The 23,528-nt window shown below is 36.3% G+C and overlaps 1 protein-coding gene across 1 annotated transcript in view; it reads left to right on the top strand.

The window, feature by feature from the left end:
* Positions 1-23,528, top strand: part of Grik2 (glutamate ionotropic receptor kainate type subunit 2) — a 697,720-nt gene that overhangs the window by 391,904 nt on the left and 282,288 nt on the right. The window contains 2 exon segments of the mRNA NM_019309.2: positions 6,153-6,296; positions 9,015-9,122. Coding sequence (NP_062182.1) covers positions 6,153-6,296; positions 9,015-9,122 — 252 coding nt within the window.

Here is a 23,528-nt window from a genome sequence, read left to right as displayed (position 1 = left end):
GGTCTCATATCAGCTGATGTATGCTGCCTGGTTGCTAGCTCAGTGTCTGAGAGATTTCCGAGATCCAAGTTAGTTGAGACTTCCCATAGGGTTGCCTTCCTACTCAGTGTTTTCCAGCTGTTCTCTGATTCAACCACAGGTGTCCCTGGCTTCTGTTCATTGGTTGGATATAAGTGTCTGCATCTGACTCAACTACTTATTGCACATCTGGGAAAGCAGCCATGCTAGGCTTCTGTCTGTAAGCATACCATACCTCAGTGATAGTGTCAGGCCTTAGAGCCTCTCCTCGAGCTGTATCCCAATTTGGGCCTGTCATTGGACCTCCTCTTACTCAATCTCTTCTCCATTTTGTCCCTGCATTTCTTTTAGACAGGAACAATTCTGAGTCAGAGTTTTTGACTATGGGATGACAACCTTATCCCTCTACCTGATGTCTTGTCTTTCAACTGAGGGTGGACTCTACAAGTTCCCTCTCCCCACTGTTTGGGCATTTCATCTAAAGTCCCTCCCTTTGAGTCCTGAGCATTTCTTACCTCACAGGTCTCTGGTACATTCTAGACGGTCGCTCCACCTCCTACCTCCAGAGGTTGCCTGTTGCCATTCTTTCTGCTGGCCCTCAGGGCTTCAATCCTGCCCCCACTCGGGCAAATACCTGATCATGTTTCTCCCTTCCCCTCCCTGTCCCCTCTCCCATTCAGGTCCCTTCCTCCCTCTTCTCTGCCTCCTATGATTTCTTTCTGCTCTCTTCCAATGGAATTTAGGCATCCTCTCTTGGGCCCTTCAGCTTGTTAACCTTCTTGAGTTCTATGGATTGTATCCTGGGTATTCTGTATTTTTTGGCTCATATCCAATTATTAGCGATTATGTATCATGCATATCATTTTGGGTATGAGTTACCTCACTCAAAATGATATTTTCTAGTTCCATCTATTTGCCTGCAAAACACATGATGTCCTGGTTCTCAATAGCTGAGTAGTAGCCATTGTGTAAATAGACCATACAAATTCATATGCTGACAAAACAGTCATCTTTCCAGTTCCTTATCATTCGATATTGTTAAGATGCCCAAGCCTAAGTTACCATCTTTATCAGCCATCTTACTTCTGTGGTGTCAGTAAAGCTGTGGTTTTATTTAAGCCTTCTCTCTCTCTTTTATAATTATTCAACATAAAGCCTCTTAGTTTTATTTTTTAAATGGTTTCTTTTTAAGTGTGATATAAATCAGTTTATAAATCAGCATTTTTGTCTTTGATTAGAAAATGACAGAAATGACCAAGAAAATATTAGTTCCAACAGGATTTGCTCAGCCATCTATTTCAATATTTCCAGAAAAATGAGTAGTACTAAAAAAACCAAGAAAGGATGTTTGATAAGGTAATATGGAAAGAGGAATGGATAAAGAGCTCCACTCATTGCATATCCATTCTAGAAACTAACATGAGCCTTAAGTTCAACTATAGAAGGCAGTGCAAAATAACCCTATTAAAAAATGGGGCTCAGAGCTAAACAAAGAATTCACAGCTGAGGAATGCCGAATGGCGGAGAAACACCTAAAGAAATGTTCAACATCTTTAGTCATAAGGGAAATGCAAATCAAAACAACCCTGAGATTTCATCTCACACCAGTGAGAATGGCTAAGATCAAAAACTCAGGGGACAACAGATGCTGGCGAGGATGTGGAGAAAGAGGAACACTCCTCCATTGTTGGTGGGATTGCAAACTGGTACAACCATTCTGGAAATCAGTCTGGAGGTTCCTCAGAAAATTGGACATTGAACTGCCTGAGGATCCAGCTATACCTCTCTTGGGCATATACCCAAAAGATGCCCCAACATATAAAAAAGACACGTGCTCCACTATGTTCATTGCAGCCTTATTTATAATAGCCAGAAGCTGGAAAGAACCCAGATGCCCTTCAACAGAGGAATGGATCCAGAAAATGTGGTACATCTACACAATGGAATATTACTCAGCTATCAAAAACAACGACTTTATGAAATTCGTAGGCAAATGGCTGGAACTGGAAAATATCATCCTGAGTGAGCTAACCCAAACACAGAAAGACATACATGGTATGCACTCACTGATAAGTGGCTATTAGCCCAAATGCTTGAATTACCCTAAATGCCTAGAACAAATGAAACTCAAGACAGATGATCAAAATGTGAATGGTTCACTCCTTCTTTAAAAGGGGAACAAGAATACCCTTGGCAGGGAAGAGAGAGGCAAAGATTAAAACAGAGACTGAAGGAACTCCCATTCAGAGTCTGCCCCACATGTGGCCCATGCATATACAGCCATCCAATTAGACAAGATGGATGAAGCAAAGAAGTGCAGACCGACAGGAGCCGGATGTAGATCTCTCCTGAGAGACACAGCCAGAATACAGCAAATACAGAGGCGAATGCCAACAGCAAACCACTGAACTGAGAATAGGACCCCCGTTGAAGGAATCAGAGAAAGAACTGGAAGATCTTGAAGGGGCTCGAGACCCCATATGTATAACAATGCTAAGCAACCAGAGCTTCCAGGGACTAAGCCACTATCTAAAGACTATACATGGACTGACCCTGGACTCTGACCTTATAGGTAGCAATGAATATCCTAGTAAGAGCACCAGTGGAAGGGGAAGCCCTGGGTCCTGCTAAGACTGAACCCCCAGTGAACTAGACTGTTGGGGGGAGGGGGACAATGGGGGGAGGGTGGGGAGGGGAACACCGATAAGAAAGGGGAGGGGGGAGGGGGATGTTTGCCCGGAAACTGGGAAAGGGAATAACACTCGAAATGTATATAAGAAATACTCAAGTTAATAATAAAAAAAAAAGAAGGCAGTGCAAAAAGGGTTCATAGTATATGTGATATGTTATTATTACATATACATGATATATGTCATATATAAATATATTATCTATCATCTATCTATCTATCTATCTATCTATCTATCTATCTATCTATCTTCACATTCCTGATCAATGTGTTATTTCTATCTAGGAATGATTAATATTTTTCTAATTTTGTTACTATAAAATGGTCTAAAGAAGCTGTTATTGGTGCCATTTCTTAAGAGATTTGATATGGTCCCCCATTAACAGGTCATTTCTACCATAGACCATAGTTTGGCTATTATATACAATTCTCATTTAGGAGGCAGTTGGAGCTGTAAGATTCTCATCTAATGCAAAGTGATTGGAGCTAAAGAAAATAGTTCTTATTTTGCTTATTTCAGGCACATCTACACAAGGTACATTTGGTAGTCAGATACTATTTGAGTAATTATCACGCAGTATGAAAGCTAATTGAAACAAAACCAAAGTGAAGGGAGAAAGAGCAGTCTATCATCCAGCATTTGGTTATTGTTTGGGCCCATATAAAGAAGCAATGCTTTCTAGAAAAAGCCAGTTATCATTTCTAGGTCTATGTGTTGCTTATTTTTACTTTAATGTTCATTTTGCCTTTCTTCCTATTGATACAAAGTTTTGTTGGTTGCCATATGTCTATTTCCTTGATGTACAGTACTATGTTGTTTACACAAATACTTTGTTTTTACAATATAGATACTAATTTCTCTAAATAATCCTTAAAGTACTCAATTGCATTTTCTTTGTTTCTAGTTTGTTTTAAGCAATGTTTGTTTGTTTGCTTGTTTGTTTTTTCCATTCCCCTCCCCTTCTTCTGTAAGGGTGTTCCCCCCCCAACCACACCCCCTTCCCGCCCCCCCCCCGACATTCCCCTGCACTAGGGGTCCAGCCTTGGCAGGACTATGGGGTTCTCTTCCCATTCGTACCCAACAAGGCTATCCTTTGCTACATATGCAGCTGGAGCCATGAGTCAGTCCATGTATGATCTTTGGGTGGTGGTTTAATCCCTGTGAGTTCTGGTTGGTTGGCATTGTTCTAATGGGGTTGCAAGCCCCTTCAGCTCCTTCAATCCTTTCTCTAATTCATTTTAAGAAAATTTTATACCCTTTTTATATTTAGCACAATCCACTATTTGTTCAAAATGAATTAATTCCCCTTTCTTTGTATGGTTTCCAAATTTCTTTTGTTTTAAACTTCTAGTTTTATTATATTAGAGCCAATAAAAATAATTAATAGAATTCCAGTTTTAAGATACTATTAAAATTAATGGTAATAGTTTCGTTTTTATTTGTGATCTTAACTCTTGTTTCAGACTTCGATACTTTAATTTCTTTTCTGATTGCTCTGTCAAAATATTTGGCCAAAGCAACTTAAGGAAGGAATTGTATATTCTGGCTAGTGATTACAGTCTTGAGGTGAACCGGAGCATCCTCATAGAAGCAGGGGGAAGTGAAGGGAAAAGGGAGAGGGGGAAAGAGGAGAACATTTGAAATGTAAATACATAAAAATCCAATAAAACAACAACAACAAAGACAACAACAAAAGTCTTGAGGCTAAAGAGGTAACAGAAATGTCACAGCGTTTCCATGTTCACAGTGAATATGCAAGAGAGAGAATAGTGGACCTCTCTTGTCTTTTCGTTTTTAATTCAGCTCAGTATACTAGCCTGTGGGATGGTCCTACAGATTCAGTATTCAGATTATGTTTTGCTTCCTCAGTTAGAAATGGCCTCCTCCCCCACAAAATGCCCTAAAACCCTCCTCTTAGGAGACCTAATGTAGTCAAATTGACAATATTGACCATCATATCACAAAATAGAATTTGAATTTAAGAAGAAACTCGATTCTTTAAGGTGTTTTTCTGTGGTGATGCTGTGAAACTAGCCTGTCAGAAATACCTTAAAGGTTTCATTTCTGTCTACCTTTCTCAGCAGGTATGATCTAAGATTTCATGATGTTTTAGAAAAAATGCATTTTTCAAATTTGGCAATGATTTCTAGTGCCAGAACTGTCTTATATGTGATACAATCATCAGATATTAACTTAGATCCCAACCAGACAGTGTAATTGTCAGGTTTGTATTTGGTACCCTGTATCAAATTCAATCTTCCAACTACTACCACGCAGCTATCATGGCATGAAAATTAGCCATCTGTTATTTATAAAACAAAGTTTGTAGGTATAAATTTACATTTCTCAAACACATAAAAAGGACAAAATTACTGCTCCTATGCTCTGATATTCCAGTGTGCTGTTTAATCATCTTCTACTTCCTGTGGTAAAACTCAGAGGATCCATTTGAACTGAAAAATAGAGTCTCCTCATTTTGTCTTGTATTGTGGCACACAATATGATCTACAGGGTTCCTATTCAGTTTGGAATTCATTTCACAGCCCACTAATTGCATGAATGAGAAAAGGAAATAGATGCTTTTATTCTAAAGCATGCCAAACAGATGGCTCAAAGATCACTGCTACTAACCCTGCAAGTGTGTCCTGTAGGTGTGCGATCTGGCATGGATCCCAAACACATGGTGAGAGAGTCCTGGTAACAGAACAAATGATAGTCTGTGAACCTCTTGTTTGTTATGATTTTTATAACCATTATTTTTATCATTGACTCACAAAGGGGCTGGTCACTTTGATCAGGTGCAGAGCAGGAAAATTCATATTCATTTGACTTGCAAAGCCAAATGAACTTTTATTGATATGGAAATTTCGAGTGAAGAAAACAGCACAAGAGATTAGGCTTAGGTTCTTAAAAAGGGATTAACACATACACTGAGATTTGGTCTGTGGGATGATGCATCATGGCTGAGAATGGATATTTGAAAATAGAGCTGAAGACAAGATCTGGGCTTATATCTTAAGCTTTCTAAAGCAACTCTCTTTTAAATATCTCTTTTCTTCCTCCTGCACAGGAGAGCTGTTTACTTCTATAAATAATATGTGAGATATATAATCATTCTAAATGTCACAATTTCATCCAATGTACTCATGTGTGTGAGATGAGACAGAGTAAGATAGACCAAGGGAAAGTGAGAAGACCAATAAAGTGCCTTTATATATTTCCAGCTAAAAAGGCAATACCAAGGTCTGTATTGAATGAGGAGAGAAAGGCCATGTGGGTCAACTGATCTAAAAGAGCTGTAGTAATATGGTCACAGTGTCTTATCTGGGAGAACCACAAAATGTAGAGGAAATTGCTTTGTCTAATATAGAGAACACTTCTTAGCCCATTGTTCTCTGCGTGCTGTGCTTTTATGAACGCGTATGTCCTTTCTCTGGCTTCCAGACTGATGCTGCTCTGATGTATGATGCAGTGCACGTTGTGTCTGTGGCTGTCCAACAGTTTCCCCAGATGACAGTCAGCTCCTTGCAATGCAATCGACACAAACCCTGGCGCTTTGGGACCCGCTTCATGAGTCTAATTAAAGAGGTAAGTGGAGAAAAGACTGAATAAAGACAGTGCAGTTCTCCTAGCACACAATTTTATTTTTTTTAACTGAAACTTCACTTCTTCATGGATCCTTGTTTTATATAATATATGCTACCTAGTTTCCCTTCCCGTCTCTCCTTCCAAGTCCCCCCAACTCCCCTCATTCACACATCCACTTCCCCTCCATTTCCTCTTAAGGAAAAAGCAGCCCTCCAAGAGACAACAGCCAAACAGGGAAAACCAAAATACAAGGAGACAATTAAATACAAAGTATTTTAGTCATGAGTTAGTTGAATATCCATCAACATGTCTGTAATGAGATAAACATGTGAAACCTATGATCCATTAAAAGCTTGACGGATGATGTTAGACTTGTTTTTGAAAATCTGTTTTTCCACATTTTATTTAAGTAGAGATGTAGATGTCTAAAGAACTTTTGTACTTTTGGCAATAAACTATGAGTTGTGCTTTTAACTTGAAAGCCTTTTAAGCTATCATAAATTTAAAGTTAATGTGTGTGGTATAGCTATGTTATCTATGAAACAAAATGTACAATCATTTTACTTATATTTCCTAGTCATATTAGAAATGAATGTGACAGGATGGGGAGTGTAGTTCAGTGGTAGACTGCCTGGTGAGTGCATCTGAGGTGCAAGTTCAATTCCTATCACTTTGAAACACAAAAATAAAAATAATGTATGGATTCACAAAGTAAAAAAAAATTACTTCGTGCTGCATAACAGAGTAATGCTTATGACAATTTGTAATCTCTCTTCTGATTTTGACCAAGCCTGAAGTAGGAAACAGTGTGGTAAAGTACTCATTTATGCATATGGGCGCACACATTTTTGTTCTTTTGCAATTTTCTCTTCTTCCTAAGAAGAAAAGTCCTTTGTTTGCTTAGCATATTCCTCTTGGAAAAAAAATTAACATGGTCCACTGTTTTAGTCACTAAAACAATCAAAGGCATTGGTCCACTTAAGACTTTTCAATATTGCTAATAGAGTAACCATCTATTTTATCACGGAATAAAAAATGAAGATAGGAATCTCACAATCTTGTTAAATGGATTCCATGCATTTTCCTTCTCTAATGTTTATCGAACTCAGTTAGAGGTCCTGGTTTTCCCTGAAGAACATGATCTTTATTAGTTGCTTCCCATTCTGCATTAACTTCTTGTTTAAAGTACTCAGCACTCCTGAAGCTCTGTGCATAGATCATAGCTCTCAGTGGTGAAAGAATTGATTTTCCTGAACTCAGCATTTGAGCATTATGACTATGATGTGTGTCAGCTGGCCCTGAAAGAAACAGCGATATGACATTCCCCACTGTATTTATTGTAGAGTGTAATTGAAAGCTTTGTCCACTAAATCACAGTTTTCCCCTTAAGAGGACCAACAGGAGAAATTTCTAGGTTCTCCGTACCAGGAGAGGCTGTTTATCGCAAGCAGCTTCTATGACTCCAAAATACGAGCCCTGCATATTACAATTCCATCATTTTTTCCTTTCTGCTTAGGTTTCTAGGAAGTTTAAAATTGAGTATGTTAGAGAATTTTTATTACTTGCCTGGTTTGGGCTCTTATGATTTTACTTCTCTTTACCTAGTTTCATTTTGCTGTTTTCTATATGTATTCTGATGCATTCTGATTCTTTTATCTGTTGTTACATTATTTTAATTTTTATTTATGATATGAATATTTTTCTTTTGAAGAAATTGGACAAACTCTTTTCTATCTAAAGCAGTTATTACACATTTAAATGAGTTGGATACATATTATAATATGACACAGATAATAACCATGTTTTCTATTTTATTTGAAGTTTAGTAGCTGAAAACTATTTTGAAAGGCCTGAACACTAGTATCAGAAGAAGCAAACAGGATGACTAAAAACTAGTGTAGTAATGATATTCATTTACATGCTCCATTAAAATATTAACCTTAATCTTTTAGGAATCATGTCTTTGGGCTACTAGGGTACAGTATTTCAAGCTTTGCAGTTACATGCATATGCTGATGCATTCAAAACTTAACTGTCATTCCAAGCTATTTCCAGTTGCCTTATAGTAGGAAATATATACATTTTGCTAAATATCAGACAAAACAGGAAAATATTTCTACTTAAACTAAAAACTACCCATATGTTCACCATGGAGGGATTATGTTCTAATTCATTTTTCACTGAGAATATATTTATAGGCATTGTAACTGACAAAATAATTATGAAATATTTTTCTTGTCTTCTTCAGGGAAAGTAAGTGACATTGTTTATTTTTAGGGAAGATTGTTAGTTGAAGAATTATAGCAGACTCTTGTGGACTCCATGTGTTTCCAGAGTAATAAGTTTGTTACTCTTATAAATTTAGGGGATAAACTATAATCTTGAATAATACTGAGTGATATATTCAATAGACCATATAATACACCTTACTAATTTTTCATTGTTAAATGACCTTCAGTATATGAACCACAATCATTAAATATATCTAAGGAAAAGCATAGCAACATACACTGATAATATAAACTAATCATTTATATTCAAACTGCAAAGTTGTCAAAAAGAAAATTAAACCCTTCACATTTCAAGACAAAATACACTTAAAGCATGATTCCATATAATTTATGAGAAGTCAAGAAAGTAGCTTGGTTTCATAGTTATCATGGAAAATATTTCTTGTTAATTATGAGTGTTTGTTTTTGTTTTGTTTTGTTTTTTCAGGCTCACTGGGAAGGTCTCACAGGCAGAATAACATTTAACAAAACCAATGGATTACGGACAGATTTTGATTTGGATGTGATCAGTCTCAAGGAAGAAGGTCTGGAGAAGGTATGTGAGCTCTTCATTTTGAATATTTAATCAATCTATGAAACTTTATAATGTAGAAAGGAAACTTTATAATGTAAAGTAACATTTCATGTTTCTTTAACTTTATTAAGTAATTCCCATATAATTCATCAATATAGTAGTCCATTAACTGACAACTAAAATTTAAGACTAAAGGTTGCCTTTAATTTTTAAAAAGATTTATTTATTTCATTTTTGCATATGTGAATCTTTTTTTCTGCATCTATACATGTGTAACCCATTCATGTCTATTGCCTGTTAAGGTCAGAAGAAGCTGGAGGTACTGAGGAATCCGGCTGCCATTTACTGCTAAGAATCACGTGTAACTATTCTCTATTTAAAATCAGGCTTTAAAATGATAAACACAAAATAAAACAATCAAACAGAAAACAAACCAAAACTACCTCCACAACAACAAAACATTTTTCATGCTGGGTTATATTAAAGTGAAACCTCTAAATTAAAATAAAACACGTAAATTAGGAGGATACATGAACGGAAGGGGTCCCTTTACTTGATTGGCTCCCCTTACTTGATTCTGTGTCTATGGTTCAGGCACTTACTATAACAATACTGATATATTGATAAAGTCTGATAGCATTTGTGATGTATCAATTAGACATTTTCTTATAACTTATTGAAGTACTAAGGTAATCAGATGTTATGATAAGGACTTGAAAAAGCTCTATTATACTGAAATAGTTTTGCCTTAAGATAGTAAAGCAGATTTCATCCAGTAATTGCATGTAGAGTTGAGTTAGGAGAATGTTTTTTTCCAATCTGAAATACCAGCATATATGAATGCGCAAACTACCCAGGAGAAAAGAAAGGTACACATTTCTATTATAGTGCCGTGAAAACAAATGGGCATACATTATGACCAATAGATTGCTTGGGTGGAAAACAATTACTTCCTCCTACTGAGGTCTTCAGACTGTACCATTTGATAACACAATGTAAAGTGGGGAATGCATTTTAAGGAACTGGGATACAAACAGCCATGAGACAGTGACTTCTTATTATCTTGTTTCTAAGATGAGAGAGAACATTTCTAGTGTCTAAGTCTAGGATTGATGATAGGCCAATGCCTTCTGGAATGTAATCAAATTATATTTTGAAAATATCTGTCACTAGGATGATCTTTGAGGATAATGATGTTTTCAATATTTTCAAACACCCAGTCTTATATCTGAGTCACAATTAAGAAAAGTGCAAAACTTTCCTCTGTAATTCAAGGGCTTCCAGAAACACCTATATAATATGGGTGCCATGTATAATATATATGATAATCCCACAATGCGAGTAAAGTAAAACTGTGAGTGATATTAGCATGAAATCTCATAACTGGCTTGTATTTACTCCTGAATACTAAGTATTTGTTTTATAAATTAATAATATACAACAATTCTCCTGAAGGCTATTTTATTCAACACCCCAAAACAATAGATGAATATTTACGACAAACCCGAAGAATCACCATATAAGATGCACTTAGAATTAGCCTTTGAGAAATGCAAATCAAAACAACCCTGAGATTTCACCTCACACCAGTGAGAATGGCTAAGATCAAAAACTCAGGTGACAGCAGATGCTGGCGAGGATGTGGAGAAAGAGGAACACTCCTCCATTGTTGGTGGGATTGCAGACTGGTAAAACCATTCTGGAAATCAGTCTGGAGGTTCCTCAGAAAATTGGACATTGAACTGCCTGAGGATCCAGCTATACCTCTCTTGGGCATATACCCAAAAGATGCCTCAACATATAAAAGAGACACGTGCTCCACTATGTTCATCGCAGCCTTATTTATAATAGCCAGAAAATGGAAAGAACCCAAATGCCCTTCAACAGAGGAATGGATACAGAAAATGTGGTACATCTACACAATGGAATATTACTCAGCTATCAAAAACAACGAGTTTATGAAATTCGTAGGCAAATGGTTGGAACTGGAAAATATCATCCTGAGTGAGCTAACCCAATCACAGAAAGACATACATGGTATGCACTCATTGATAAGTGGCTATTAGCCCAAATGCTTGAATTACCCTAGATCCCTAGAACAAACGAAACTCAAAACGGATGATCAAAATGTGAATGCTTCACTCCTTCTTTAAATGAGGAAAAAGAATACCCTTGGCAGGGAAGGGAGAGGCAAAGATTAAAACAGAGACTGAAGGAACACCCATTCAGAGCCTGCCCCACATGTGGCCCATACATATACAGCCACCCAATTAGACAAGATGGATGAAGCAAAGAAGTGCAGACCGACAGGAGCCGGATGTAGATCTCTCCTGAGAGACACAGCCAGAATACAGCAAATACAGAGGCGAATGCCAGCAGCAAACCACTGAACTGAGAATAGGTCCCCTGTTGAAGGAATCAGAGAAAGAACTGGAAGAGCTTGAAGGGGCTCGAGACCCCAAAAGTACAACAATGCCAAGCAACCAGAGCTTCCAGGGACTAAGCCACTACCTAAAGACTATACATGGACTGACCCTGGACTCTGACCCCATAGGTAGCAATGAATATCCTAGTAAGAGCACCAGTGGAAGGGGAAGCCCTGGGTCCTGCTAAGACTGAACCCCCAGTGAACTAGTCCATGGGGGGAGGGCGGCAATGGGGGGAGGGTTGGGAGGGGAACACCCATAAGGAAGGGGAGGGGGGAGGGGGATGTTTGCCTGGAAACCGGGAAAGGCAATAACACTCGAAATGTATATAAGAAATACTCAAGTTAATAAAAAATAAAAATAAAAATAAAAAGAATTAGCCTTTGAATATTGAGAAAATGTTGACTCTTCCTTGATAATTGCTCAGTATGGACAAAGATATTGTACAGGATTTGAGTCAACCATTTTATGTATATTTATAAAATCACTCCTAATCATACTTGTATCTGTAAAATAGTAAGAATTGAAGTAAAAAGACTAGCTTTAACTCATATACGGGATTTTTATAAACATCATAACTTCAATAATTTTGGCATGAGTTTACAAATTTATTAAAGGTTAAAATTATTCTAAATAGAATTAAAACATATAGAGTCAGTAACAAAAAACATTCACTTAACCTTTAGCAATGTGACCATGTCAAAGACTGACATAATATCATTGTTATGTCTTTAAAGAAAATTGAAGGAACCCCAGGGCAAACAAGAAAGACATTCATTGTGAGGGTAAAGTTAGGGAGTCAGAATAAAAATAGTAGCAAATGAGAGAATTAATTGTAGAATGGTATTGATTCCACATTGCTTACAATATAGAGAGGTTTCAGACAATTAGCAAATGCCTGCATTCAGAAACAATTTGGCTCAAATCCGTCTGCAGTCATGTATATTCATAAGCAATATTTTAATCTCTCTACAACAGTGTCTCTAATTCTATCTGGGGCAATAGCAGTTGCAATATATGAAGACTAATTCATCTTACTGATTTGCCTCTTTTGTAAACAATATAATCAACCTACAAATGAAACAGCTGAGTTTTGACCTTGATGCGTTGAGAATGTCCAATAGATAATCCAGAAAGCATTAATTCTATACTCAATTTTATGATGATAGAATCTGTGAAATTCATTATTTTACCCAGCCTATGTTTTCCAATTACTCATCTCAGAAAAAGTTAATATGAAGAATTTTTTAGCAGAAATAATTAAGAATATCAAGTATGTAAAATAATATGCTAGAAGAATTTTTACAGAGACAGAGTTTGGTGATTTTAACATTCTTAGTTCTGTTTTACCATGTGGATGGGAGAAATAAAGAAAACATGTAAAAGTATTTGTTACTTCACTTGATCCTCATCACATAAGATTACATAAAGGAATATATAAGTATTAAATAAATCAGATATTTTGATCAAATTTGGCTACAACAGCAATGAGAGGTGTAATGTGTTAGCTATTTATTTATAGCAAGGATATGGACAGACATGATAAACATTTCCATGTGCTTCTTAGGCCTTTGGAACTGGTTTGTGACAGGAATGTGAATTGCTTTTGGAACTTTAGGCTAATATGCTATATAGAGAGCCTGATAGAACATCACTGGGCAATTTTGATGGGTTATGATGCAAAGGTAAATGTGGATAATAGAGTTCTTTCTGACTCATGGGCTCTCAGAGAGAAACATGAACTCAATCGGGAACTAAGATAGGATATCTGGCTGCCTCCTGTTTATGTTCTGAGAAGTTCGGTGAGACTTTAAAATATTCTAATTCAATTAGTTGAAGAAATATCTAGATAGAACAATCTACTTACAGCTCTTATCCAGATTCTCAAGATGAGAAAAGTGTAGTGACACAGACCACAGAGCAATGAGAGTTGAGTCTTCTTAGTCTTTGGGAACTGTCATAATTTATCATGATTCCCAGATGCTGGATATGGACTTGTAGAACTGGATGTTTTCTCCCACTAGGTTTCTTACCTTGAATTTCAGAAAAACAGAATCATAAATTGTATAGGAACTGTTTGAGATTATTCAGAGTTTAAAGCTGAAATGAATCGTTTTCTATTTTTTTTTTTGTTTGTTTTGAAACAGATCTCATGTGTAGGAGAGACTGGCCTCAATCTCCACTCTGTAGCAGAGAAAGACACTGAACTTCTGATCTTGCTGCCTTCCTCTTCTGAGTTCTTAAAAGCATACGTTATAATGCTAAACTTATGTGGTTCTGTAGACCAAACCTGAAGCTTTATGTATACTAGTCAATCATTTCCCAAATGAGGCCTATCTCCAACCCTAATCACATTTTTTATTATGAGATTCTCAGTGCAAACTTGTGGTGTTTAAAGCTGACAGTTTGACAGGGCCTAGAACCACCTTTGGAGAGATTCTTAGAATGACATTTGTGGTATGTTCTGGAAGGCTTTGATGAAAGTAGGCATCACTATACATTGGGCTTCATTCCCAGCCTAAAAAATAGAGGAGAAAGTAGGCTGAAACACAACATTCTCTTTGCATCCTGGCTGGATTCAATGTGACTAGGTATATCATGTTCCAATTGCCAAATTTTCCCACTATGATCAACTGAACCTCAAACTGTGAGCCAACATTAACCATTGATTTCTTAAGTTACTAATTGTTAAGTAGCATGAGCAAAGTAACTAATACATTTTAATAACTTCTGAAACATGAGATTAATTAGAATATTTTGCTGGAAAAATAAACCTGCACTTCTTAGGTTTGCAATAATTTAGAAGATAATCCAGAAATAACAAATAAGTTCTCATTAAAGAGAAAGAGAAGTATAGTGTGTTATCTTCAGTTCACTGAGCACAAATAACTACAAATTAAGATAAATCCATCACATCTTCCCAGCTATTTTACAGAGGAATTGATTAGAATGCTGTGTGATTGATAGGAGACCAAAAAAAGATAACCAATACCACCTCTCTTAATGTATCTATAGATGGCACCTTCCTCCAAGCAGAGCAGAGGACATTGGGTACCACTATTATACAGATAATTTTTTTTTTTGCAAATACAGTAATGATACCGTCCTCAAAGCATCTCAGTTCTTATCCTTAGATTCCACCCATCAGACCACAACAGCCAGAAAGGTGATTCTCAAAACGTGTTAGTCATACTGTTGTTTACACCAGTGTTTTTCATGACTCCTTTGTGGTCATTTATCAAATATCCTGCCTATCACATATTTATATTATTATTCATAACAGTAGCAAAATTACAGTTACGAAGTAGAATCAAAGTAATTAAATGCTTGGGTCACCACAACTCAAGGAAAGGAATTAAAGGGTCGTGGTATTAGGAAAGTTGAGAACTAGTGATTTAAACACTTGTAGCTTTTCTCACACAAAGCATTTACTTCAGTGTCTGAGGAAGAGTTATCTTTTGAAATTGGAAACACAAGGTGATGTCTAAAAGTAGATTTTGTGACCCCTAATGATAACACTTCAAATATATGACTTTAATGTTCATTGAAGATATAGAAACATTGGTTTTTTTATACATTTTTCTTCTTTATGGCAATGAACAAAATTACCATATCTTTTTACTTTTTTATTTTTAATTATCTATACAGAATTCCAGCTACTGTTCTTAAACAGACATCAGAGGCAGACAGAGGGTTGGAATGTTATATTTAGTGAAGGAGAAATGTTCTAGTGTACCTTGATTAGAGGTTGCTACCATAAGAAATCAGGAAAATAGTTAGCTAGAAATGAACATCTTGGATGTTGTTTACAGGCTTATTAGACATTTTTTTGACTCACTCAAAAGTTGTAAGACTGTCAGCACATTGGGAAGCTGTCATTTATAGAATTTTATGGAATGGATGATGAACATTCTCAGAAGACCATTACATATGTTATATGATTTCTACAATGATTGCTTAAGAAGTCCTGGGTCAAAATATCATAAATATTTTGATATTGTTTATTTGCATGTTCAGTGTGGAAATAGAATTCCTTTAGTCACTTAGAGAGAGAAAAAAATCTTAAAATTGCCAGGTGACAGAAAATTGGATTGATGAAGAAATAGTGTAAGTCTTCAAGCTTAATGAAATGATGTCCATTGTCAGAGAAAATGAAATTAGAATATGAACAATTAAAAGTAGTTTAGTGCTAACTTACATTGCTCTCTGAAGTGTTTCTGTGAGTTTGGAAAGACCATTTTCAGATGAAAGAACATATGTCTGGTGACACAAATAGGTATACACTTTTTTAAAATCAGTTTTAAATATTATTTGAAAGAATTTCATTTATATCAAAATTTTTGGAAGGCTTTACACAAAACAAGTTTTGGCAGAGCAGATGAACCACAAGCACAAGACATCTTTCTGTCTTAAACTGAACAAAGTAGTTACCACTATTAGGAAAACACTCATTTTTATCTAATGCAAAATCAATTGTCAGAAGCTCTAATCAAGTAATAAAGTAACTTAGTTCTAGCATATGACTATTTTTATTAATATTTCTTCTGTGATGACAACATCATGTGTTTTCCAAGGTAATTTCTTATTATACATTATTAGTTTTTCAGAAAGAGAACAATTGCCTGTAATTTGGGCTACAAAGTATATTTGAACTCTATTCTTCTTCAAACAGCAATTTTTCTCTCTGATTAACCTCATAATAGTATACACATGCAAGCACACACACACCAAGGAAAAGACCTTCATACTTCTCCAACTTTAGGATGTATATTGTTAAAATTGAATTTATCTTATTAATATATATCATCAAAATTAAATTTGTATATTAATACTATACTGATTATGAAAAGTAAAAGGGTGCAAGCCGAACACTTATTTCGCCAGCTATTGGATGACAGGGTGTGGAAATGTTGGGCAAAATGAAAATTTACAGTGTCAATCATGGTTTCATAATGAAAACATTTTTCTTTTTTATTGAATATTTTCTTGTTTACTTTTCAAATGTTATCCCCTTTCCAAGTGTCCTGTCCATAAACCCCCTATCCCATCCCCCTCCCTTTTTCTATAGGGGTGTTCTCCCACACATCCACCCACCCCTTCTTGCCTCCCTGCCCTGACATTCCCCTATACTGGGAGATCCAGCCTTGGCAGGACCAAGGTCTTCTCCTCCCATTGGTGCCCAACAAGACCATCCTCTGCTACATATGCAGCTGGAGTCATGGGTCTGTCCATGTGTACTCTTTGGATGATGTTTTAGTCCCTGGTAGCTCTGGTTGGTTGGTATTTTTGCTCTTATGGGGTTGCAAACCCCTTCAGTTCCTTCAATCTTTCTCTAACTCCTCCAATGGGTGCCCAGTACTCAGTTCAATGGTTGGCTGTGAGCATCTACCTCTGTGTTTCTCCTGCTCTGGCAGAGCTTATCAGGAGACAGCTATATCAGGCTCCTGTCAGCATGTACTTCTTGGCATCAGCAATATTGCCTGGGTTTGGTGGCTATATGTATATGGGCTGGATCCCCAGGTGGGGCAGGCTCTGGATGGCCTTTCTTTCAGTCTCTACTCCAAACTTTGCATCTGTATTTCCTTGTATGAATATTTTTATTCCCCTTTTTGAGAAGACCTGAAGCATCCCCACTTTGGTCGTCCTTCCTTTTGAGATTCATATGGTCTATGAATGTTATCTTGGGTAATCCAGGCTTTTGGGCTAATATCCACTTATCAGGGAATGCATACCATGTATGTGTTTTGTGATTGGTTTACCTCACAAAAGATATTTTCTATTTCCACCCATTTGCTTAAGAATTTCATAAAGTCATTGTTTTTAGTAGCTGAGTAGTACTCCATTGTGTAAATGTACCACATTTTCTGTATCCATTCCTCTGTTGAGGGATATCTGGGTTCCTTCCAGCTTCTGGCTATTATAAATGAGGCTGCGATGAACATAGTAGAACATGTGTCCTTGTTATATGTTGGAATATCTTTTTGGTGTAAGCCCAGGGGCTATATCTGGGTCCTCAGGTAGCACTAGTCCAATTTTCTGAGGACCCAACAAACTGATTTCCAGAGTGGTTTTATCCACTTGCAATCTCACCAAAAATGGAGGAGTGTTCCTCTTTCTCCATATTCTTGTCAGCATCTGTTGTCACCTGAGGTTTTTTTTTTTTAACTTAACCATTCTGACTGTTGCGAGGTGGAAATCAGGGTTGTTTTGATTGGCATTTCCCTGAGAATTAAAGATATTGAACATTTCTTTAGGTGCTTCTCAGCCATTCAGTATTCCTCAGTTGAGAATTCTTTCTTTAGCTCTGTATGCCATTTTTAATAGAGTTATTTGATTCTCTGGAGTTTTTCAATTCTTTGTATATATTGGATAATAGCTCTCAGTTGAATATGGGATTGGTAAAGATCTTTTCCAAATATGTAGGTTGTCTTTTTGTTCTAATGATGGTGTCCTTTGTCTTACATAAACTTTGCAATTTTGTGAAACCCTGTTTGTCTATTCTTGATCGTAGAGCATAAGCCATTGGTGTTCTGTTCAGGAAATTTTCCTGTTTGCTCATTTGTTTGAGGCTCTTCCCCACTTTTTCTTCTATTAGTTTGAGTGTATCTGGTTTGAGGTATAGGGCCTTGGTACACTTGGACATAAGAATGGGTTGATTTGCATTGTTCCACATGCCTACCATGCTGACCGCCAGTTGAGCCAGCACTATTTGTAAAATGCTATTTTCCCCCCATGGGATGGATTTAGCTCCTTTGTCAAAAATGAAGTGACCATAGGTGTGTGGGTTCATTTCTGGAATTTCAATTCTAGTTCATTGATCTACCTGACTGCCTCTGTACCCATAACATAATATTTTTTTCCACTATTGCTCTGTTATACACCTTCATGTCAGGGATGGTGATTTCCAAATAAGTTCTTTTATTGTTGAGAATAGTTTTTGCTATCCTGTCTTTTTGTTATTCCAAATGAATTTGCAAATTGTCCTTCCTAACTCAATGAAGAATTGAGTTAGAATTTTGATGAGGATTGCATTGAATCTGTGGATTGTTTTTGGTAAAATGGCCAGTTTTACTATATTAATCCTGCCAATCCATGAGCATGAGAGATCTTTCCATCTTCTGTGATCTTCTTCAATTTCTTTCTTCAGAGACTTGAAGTTCTTGTCATACAGAGCTTTATCTGGCTTGATTAAAGTCACACCGAGGTATTTTTATTATTTCTGACTATTGTGAAGGGTATCCTTTCCCTAATTTCTTTCTCCTTTGAGTAGAGGAAGGCTACTGATTTGTTTGAGTTAATTTTATACACAGCCACTTTGTTGAAGTTGTTTATCAGGTATAGGAGTTCTCTGGTGGAATTTTTGGGGTCACTTATGTATACTACCATATCACCTGCAAATAGTGATATTTTGACTTCTTTCTTTCCAATGTGTATCCCTTTGAACTCCTTTTGTTGTTTGATTGCTCTGGCAAGGACTTTTAGTACTATATTGAATAGGTAGAGAGAGAGTCAGGAGTCTTGTCTAGTCCCTAATTTTAATGGGATTGCTTCAAGTTTCTCTCCATTTAGTTTGATGTTGGCTACTGGTTTGCTTTGTGTTGCTTTTATTATATTTAGGTATGCGCCTTGAATTCCTGATCTTTTAAAGCCTTTTATCACTAAGGGGTGGTGAATTTTGTCAAATGCTATCTCAGCATCTAATGAGATGATCATGTGTGGGTTTTTTTTCTTTTGAGTTTGTTTATATAATAAATTACGTTGATGGATTTCTATATATTGAACCATCCATGTATCCCTGGGATGAAGCCTACTTAATCATGATTGATGACTGGTTTGATGTGTTTTTGGATTTTTGTTTGCAAGAATTTTATTGAGAATTTTTGTTTCGATATTCAGAAATGAAATTGGTCTGAAATTCTTTTTATTTGTTCGGTCTTTGTGTGGGTTAGTTATAAGCTTAGTTGTGGCTTCATAGAAGGAATTGAGTAGTGTTCCTTCTCTTTCTATTTTGTGAAATAGTTTGGACAATATTGGTACAAAGTCTTCTACGAAGGTCTAATAGAATTCTGTACTAAACTCATCTGGTCCAGGGCTTTTTTTGTTTTGGAGACTTTTAATGACTGCTTCTATATCTTTAGGGGTATAGGACTGTTTAGATCTGATACTAATTTAACTTTGATATCTGGTATCTGTCTAGAAAATTGTCCATTTCATCCAGATTTTCCAGTTTCTTTGAATATGGCCGTTTGTAATAGGATCTGGTTATTTTGTTAATTTCCTCAGTTTCCGTTGTTATGTTTCTCTTTTTATTTCTGATTTTGTTAATTTCGATAATCTTTCTGTGCTCTCTGGTTACCCTGGCTAAGAGTTTATCTATCTTGTTGATTTTTCTCAAAGAACTAGCTCCTGGCTTTGTTGATTCTTAGTATAGTATTTTTGTTGTTGTTGTTGTTGTTGTTGTTGTTTCTATTTCAGTCTTCAGATTATTTCCTGCCTTCTACTCCTCTTGGGTGTATTTCCTTCTGTTTGTTCGAGAGCTTTTAAATGTCCTGTAAAGCTGCTAGTATATGCTTTTCCCAGTTTCTTTATGGAGGCACTCAAAACTTTGAGTTTTCCTCTTAGCGCTGCTTGCTTTGTGTCCCATTAGTTTGGGTATGTTGTGCCTTCATTTTCATTAAATTCTAAAAAATCTTTAATTTATTTCTTTATTTCTTCCTTGACCAAATTATCATTGAGGAGAGCATTGTTCAGCTGCCATATGTACGTGGGCTTCCTGTCATTTTTGTTGTTATTGAAGACTGCCCTTAGTGCAGTGATCTGATAGGCTGCATGGGATTATTTCAATCTTCTTGTATCTCTTGAGGCTTGTTTTGTGACCAAGTATATCATCAATTTTGGAGAAGGTACTGAGGTGCTGAGGTGCGGAGAAGAAGGTATATTCTTTTGTTTTAGTATGAAATGTTCTATAGATAACTGTTAAAACCATTTGGTTCAAAACTTGTCAGTTTCCCTGTGTCTCTATTTAATTTCTGTTTCCATGATCTGTGCATTGCTGAGATTGGGGTGTTGAAGTCTTCCACTACTATTGTGTGAGGTACAATGTTTGCTTTGAACTTTATTAAGGTTTCTTTCATGAATGTAGGTGCCCTTGCATTGGAGCATAGATATTCAGAATTGAGAGTTCATCCTGATGAGTCTTCCTTTGATAAAGATAAAATGTACTTCCTTATCTTTTTTGATAACTTTTGGTTGAAAGTTGATTTTATTTGACATTAGGCTACCTACTCCAGATTTTTTTTCTTGGGACCATTTGCTTGGAAAATTATTTTCCAGCCTTTAACTCTGAGGTAGTGTGTGTCTTTTTCACTGAGGTATATTCTCTATATGCAGCAAAATGCTGGGTCCTCTTTATGTATTTAGTTTTTTAGTCTATGTCTTTTTATTTGGGAATTGAGCCCATTGATATTAAGAGATATTAAGGAATAGATTGTTGTTTCCTGGTTTTTTTTTGTCTTTTTTTTTGTTATAGGTGGAATTGTGTTTGTGTGGCTATCTTCTTTTGAGTTAGTTGCAAGACGATTACTTTCTTGTTTTGTGTTTGTTTGTTTGTTTGTTTGTTTAGGGTATAGTTTCTCTCTTTGTGTTGGAGTTCTCCATCTATTATCCTTTCTATGGCTGGATTTGTGGAAAGATATTGTGTAAATTTGTTTTTGTCATGGAATATCTTGGTTTCCCCATCTATGTTAATTGAGAGTTTTGCTGGATATAGTAGCCTGGGCTGGCATGTGTATTCTCTTAGGGTCTGTATTACATCTGCCCAGGATCTTCTAGCTTTCATAATCTCTGGTGAGAAGTCTGGTATAATTATGATAGGTCTGCCCTTACATATTACTTGACCTTTTCCCCTTATTGCTTTTAATATTCTTTCGTTGTTTTGTGTGTTTGGTGTTTTGGAAGGGATTTCGTTTCTGGTCCAATGTTTTTGGAGTTCTATAGGCTTCTTTTATGTTTATGGGAATCTCTTTCCTTAGGTTAGGAAAGTTTTCTTCTATAATTTGTTGAATATATTTACTGGCCCTTTAAGTTGGGAATCTTCATTCTCTTTTATACCTATTATTGTTAGGTTTGATCTTCTCATTGTGTCCTGGACTTCCTGGAAGTTTTGTGCTAGAAGCTTTTTCTGTTTTACATTATCTTTGACAGTTGTGTCAATGTTTTCTATGGTAACTTCTGCCCTTGAGATTCTCTCTTCTATCTCTTGTATTCTATTGGTGATGCTTGTGTTTATGACTCCTGATCTCTTTCCTAGGCTTTCTATCTCCAAGGTTGTCTCCTTTTGTGATTTCTTTATTATTTCTATTTTCATTTTTAGATCCTGGATGATTTTGTTCAATTCCTTCACCTGTTTGATTGATTTTTGTGTTCCCTCTTTAAGGGCTTCTACCTGTTTACCTGTGCGGTCCTATATTTCTTTAAGGAGGTTATTTATCTCCTTCTTAAAGTCCTCTAACATCTTCCTGAGTTGTGATTTTAAATCAAAATCTTGATTTTTTTTTTGGTGTGTTGGGATATCCAGGGCTTCCTGTGGTGGGGGAACTGTGTTCTGAAGATGCCAAGTAGCCTCAGTCTGTTGCTTAGGTTCTTGCCCTTGCCTCTTACTATCTGCTTATTTCTGGTGTTGGCTGGTCTTGCTCTCTCTTACAGTGGCTTCACCCTTCTGTAAGCCTGTGTGTCAGCACTTCTAGGAGACCAGCTCTCTCCCTGGGGCATTTGGGTCAGCTCTAGGCACAGGCAGAAACCAGAAGTATCCTGTCCCAGACTGGTCCTCAGTGCCTGTGTCCAGAGGGCTCCAGTTTGGTTCCTCTTGTGCCAGGAATGTGAGCAGAAATGGTTGTCTCATGGGTGCTCTTAGGAATGTTACAATGATTTTCTCCCAGCAGGATCTGGGTACAGAGAGCTGTGGTACAGGGTCACCTCTGGGAGCAGGAAGAAACTGGAAGATTCTGTCCCAGACTGCTCCTAGGTTCCTGTGCCCTGAGGGCACAGTAAAGGTTCCTCTTAGATCAGGAATGTGAGCAGAAATGGTGGTGTCACCTGTGTTCTCAGGTGTGTCAGTCCTTCTACGAATCCAGCTCTCCCCTGAAATCAATTTTTAACTTGCATGTTCTTAAGGAAGCTCTTAAAAATACGAGATAGTTAAAAGTAGATATGCAATAGAACTTTACCAAAGTTTATGAAATAAGAATTTGTTAATAATTTATTTATAATATAAATAAAATTTTATGATTTCTATTACATTAATATAATAAAATATGTAACTTATATAGAACATTAATAAATTGAACACAATAGATCACATTTTCGCCTTAATTTTAAAATTATTATAACATGTAATGGAAGGGGGAAATGTACTTCACCATGTTATTTTTTAATCTTAAGATTTAGTCATTTTTATTTTATGTGTATGGGTTTTGTGCCTTTGTGTGTGTGTGTGTGTGTGTTCACACATATGTGTGCAGCACATGTGGAGGCCAGAAAAAGACATTGGGAATGCCCTGAAACCAGAGTGACAGACAGTCTCCATCAAGTTCTCAAGTAAGGCCAAGTTACTGTTGAAATTATAGATCTCATTGGAAGAGCTTTACCAGGAAATATATTTGTAGACCTCAATAACTATTTCAACCTGATTATCAAAAAAAGAATTTGTTAATAATTTATTTATAATGTAAATAAAATTTTATGATTTCTATTAATATTAATATAATACAATATGTAACTTATATAGAACATTAATAAATTGAACACAATAGATCACCTTTTTGCCTTAATTTTAAAATTATTGTAATGTGTAATGGAAGGGAGAAATGTAATTATAAATTCAAAACTTAATGTTGTTTTAAACTTACAAATTATTTATATTTTTATTCATGTTTATGAATATGTATCTGTATGTTATCAGAAGAGGCCATCAGGTAGTTTGAAGCTAGAGATATGGGCAATT

Source organism: Rattus norvegicus, chromosome 20 (assembly GCF_036323735.1).
Source record: "Rattus norvegicus strain BN/NHsdMcwi chromosome 20, GRCr8, whole genome shotgun sequence".
NCBI classification, from domain to species: domain Eukaryota; kingdom Metazoa; phylum Chordata; class Mammalia; order Rodentia; family Muridae; genus Rattus; species Rattus norvegicus.
The sequence above is the reverse complement of the archived record's forward strand: the minus strand, read 5'-3'. Positions and strand labels throughout refer to the sequence as shown.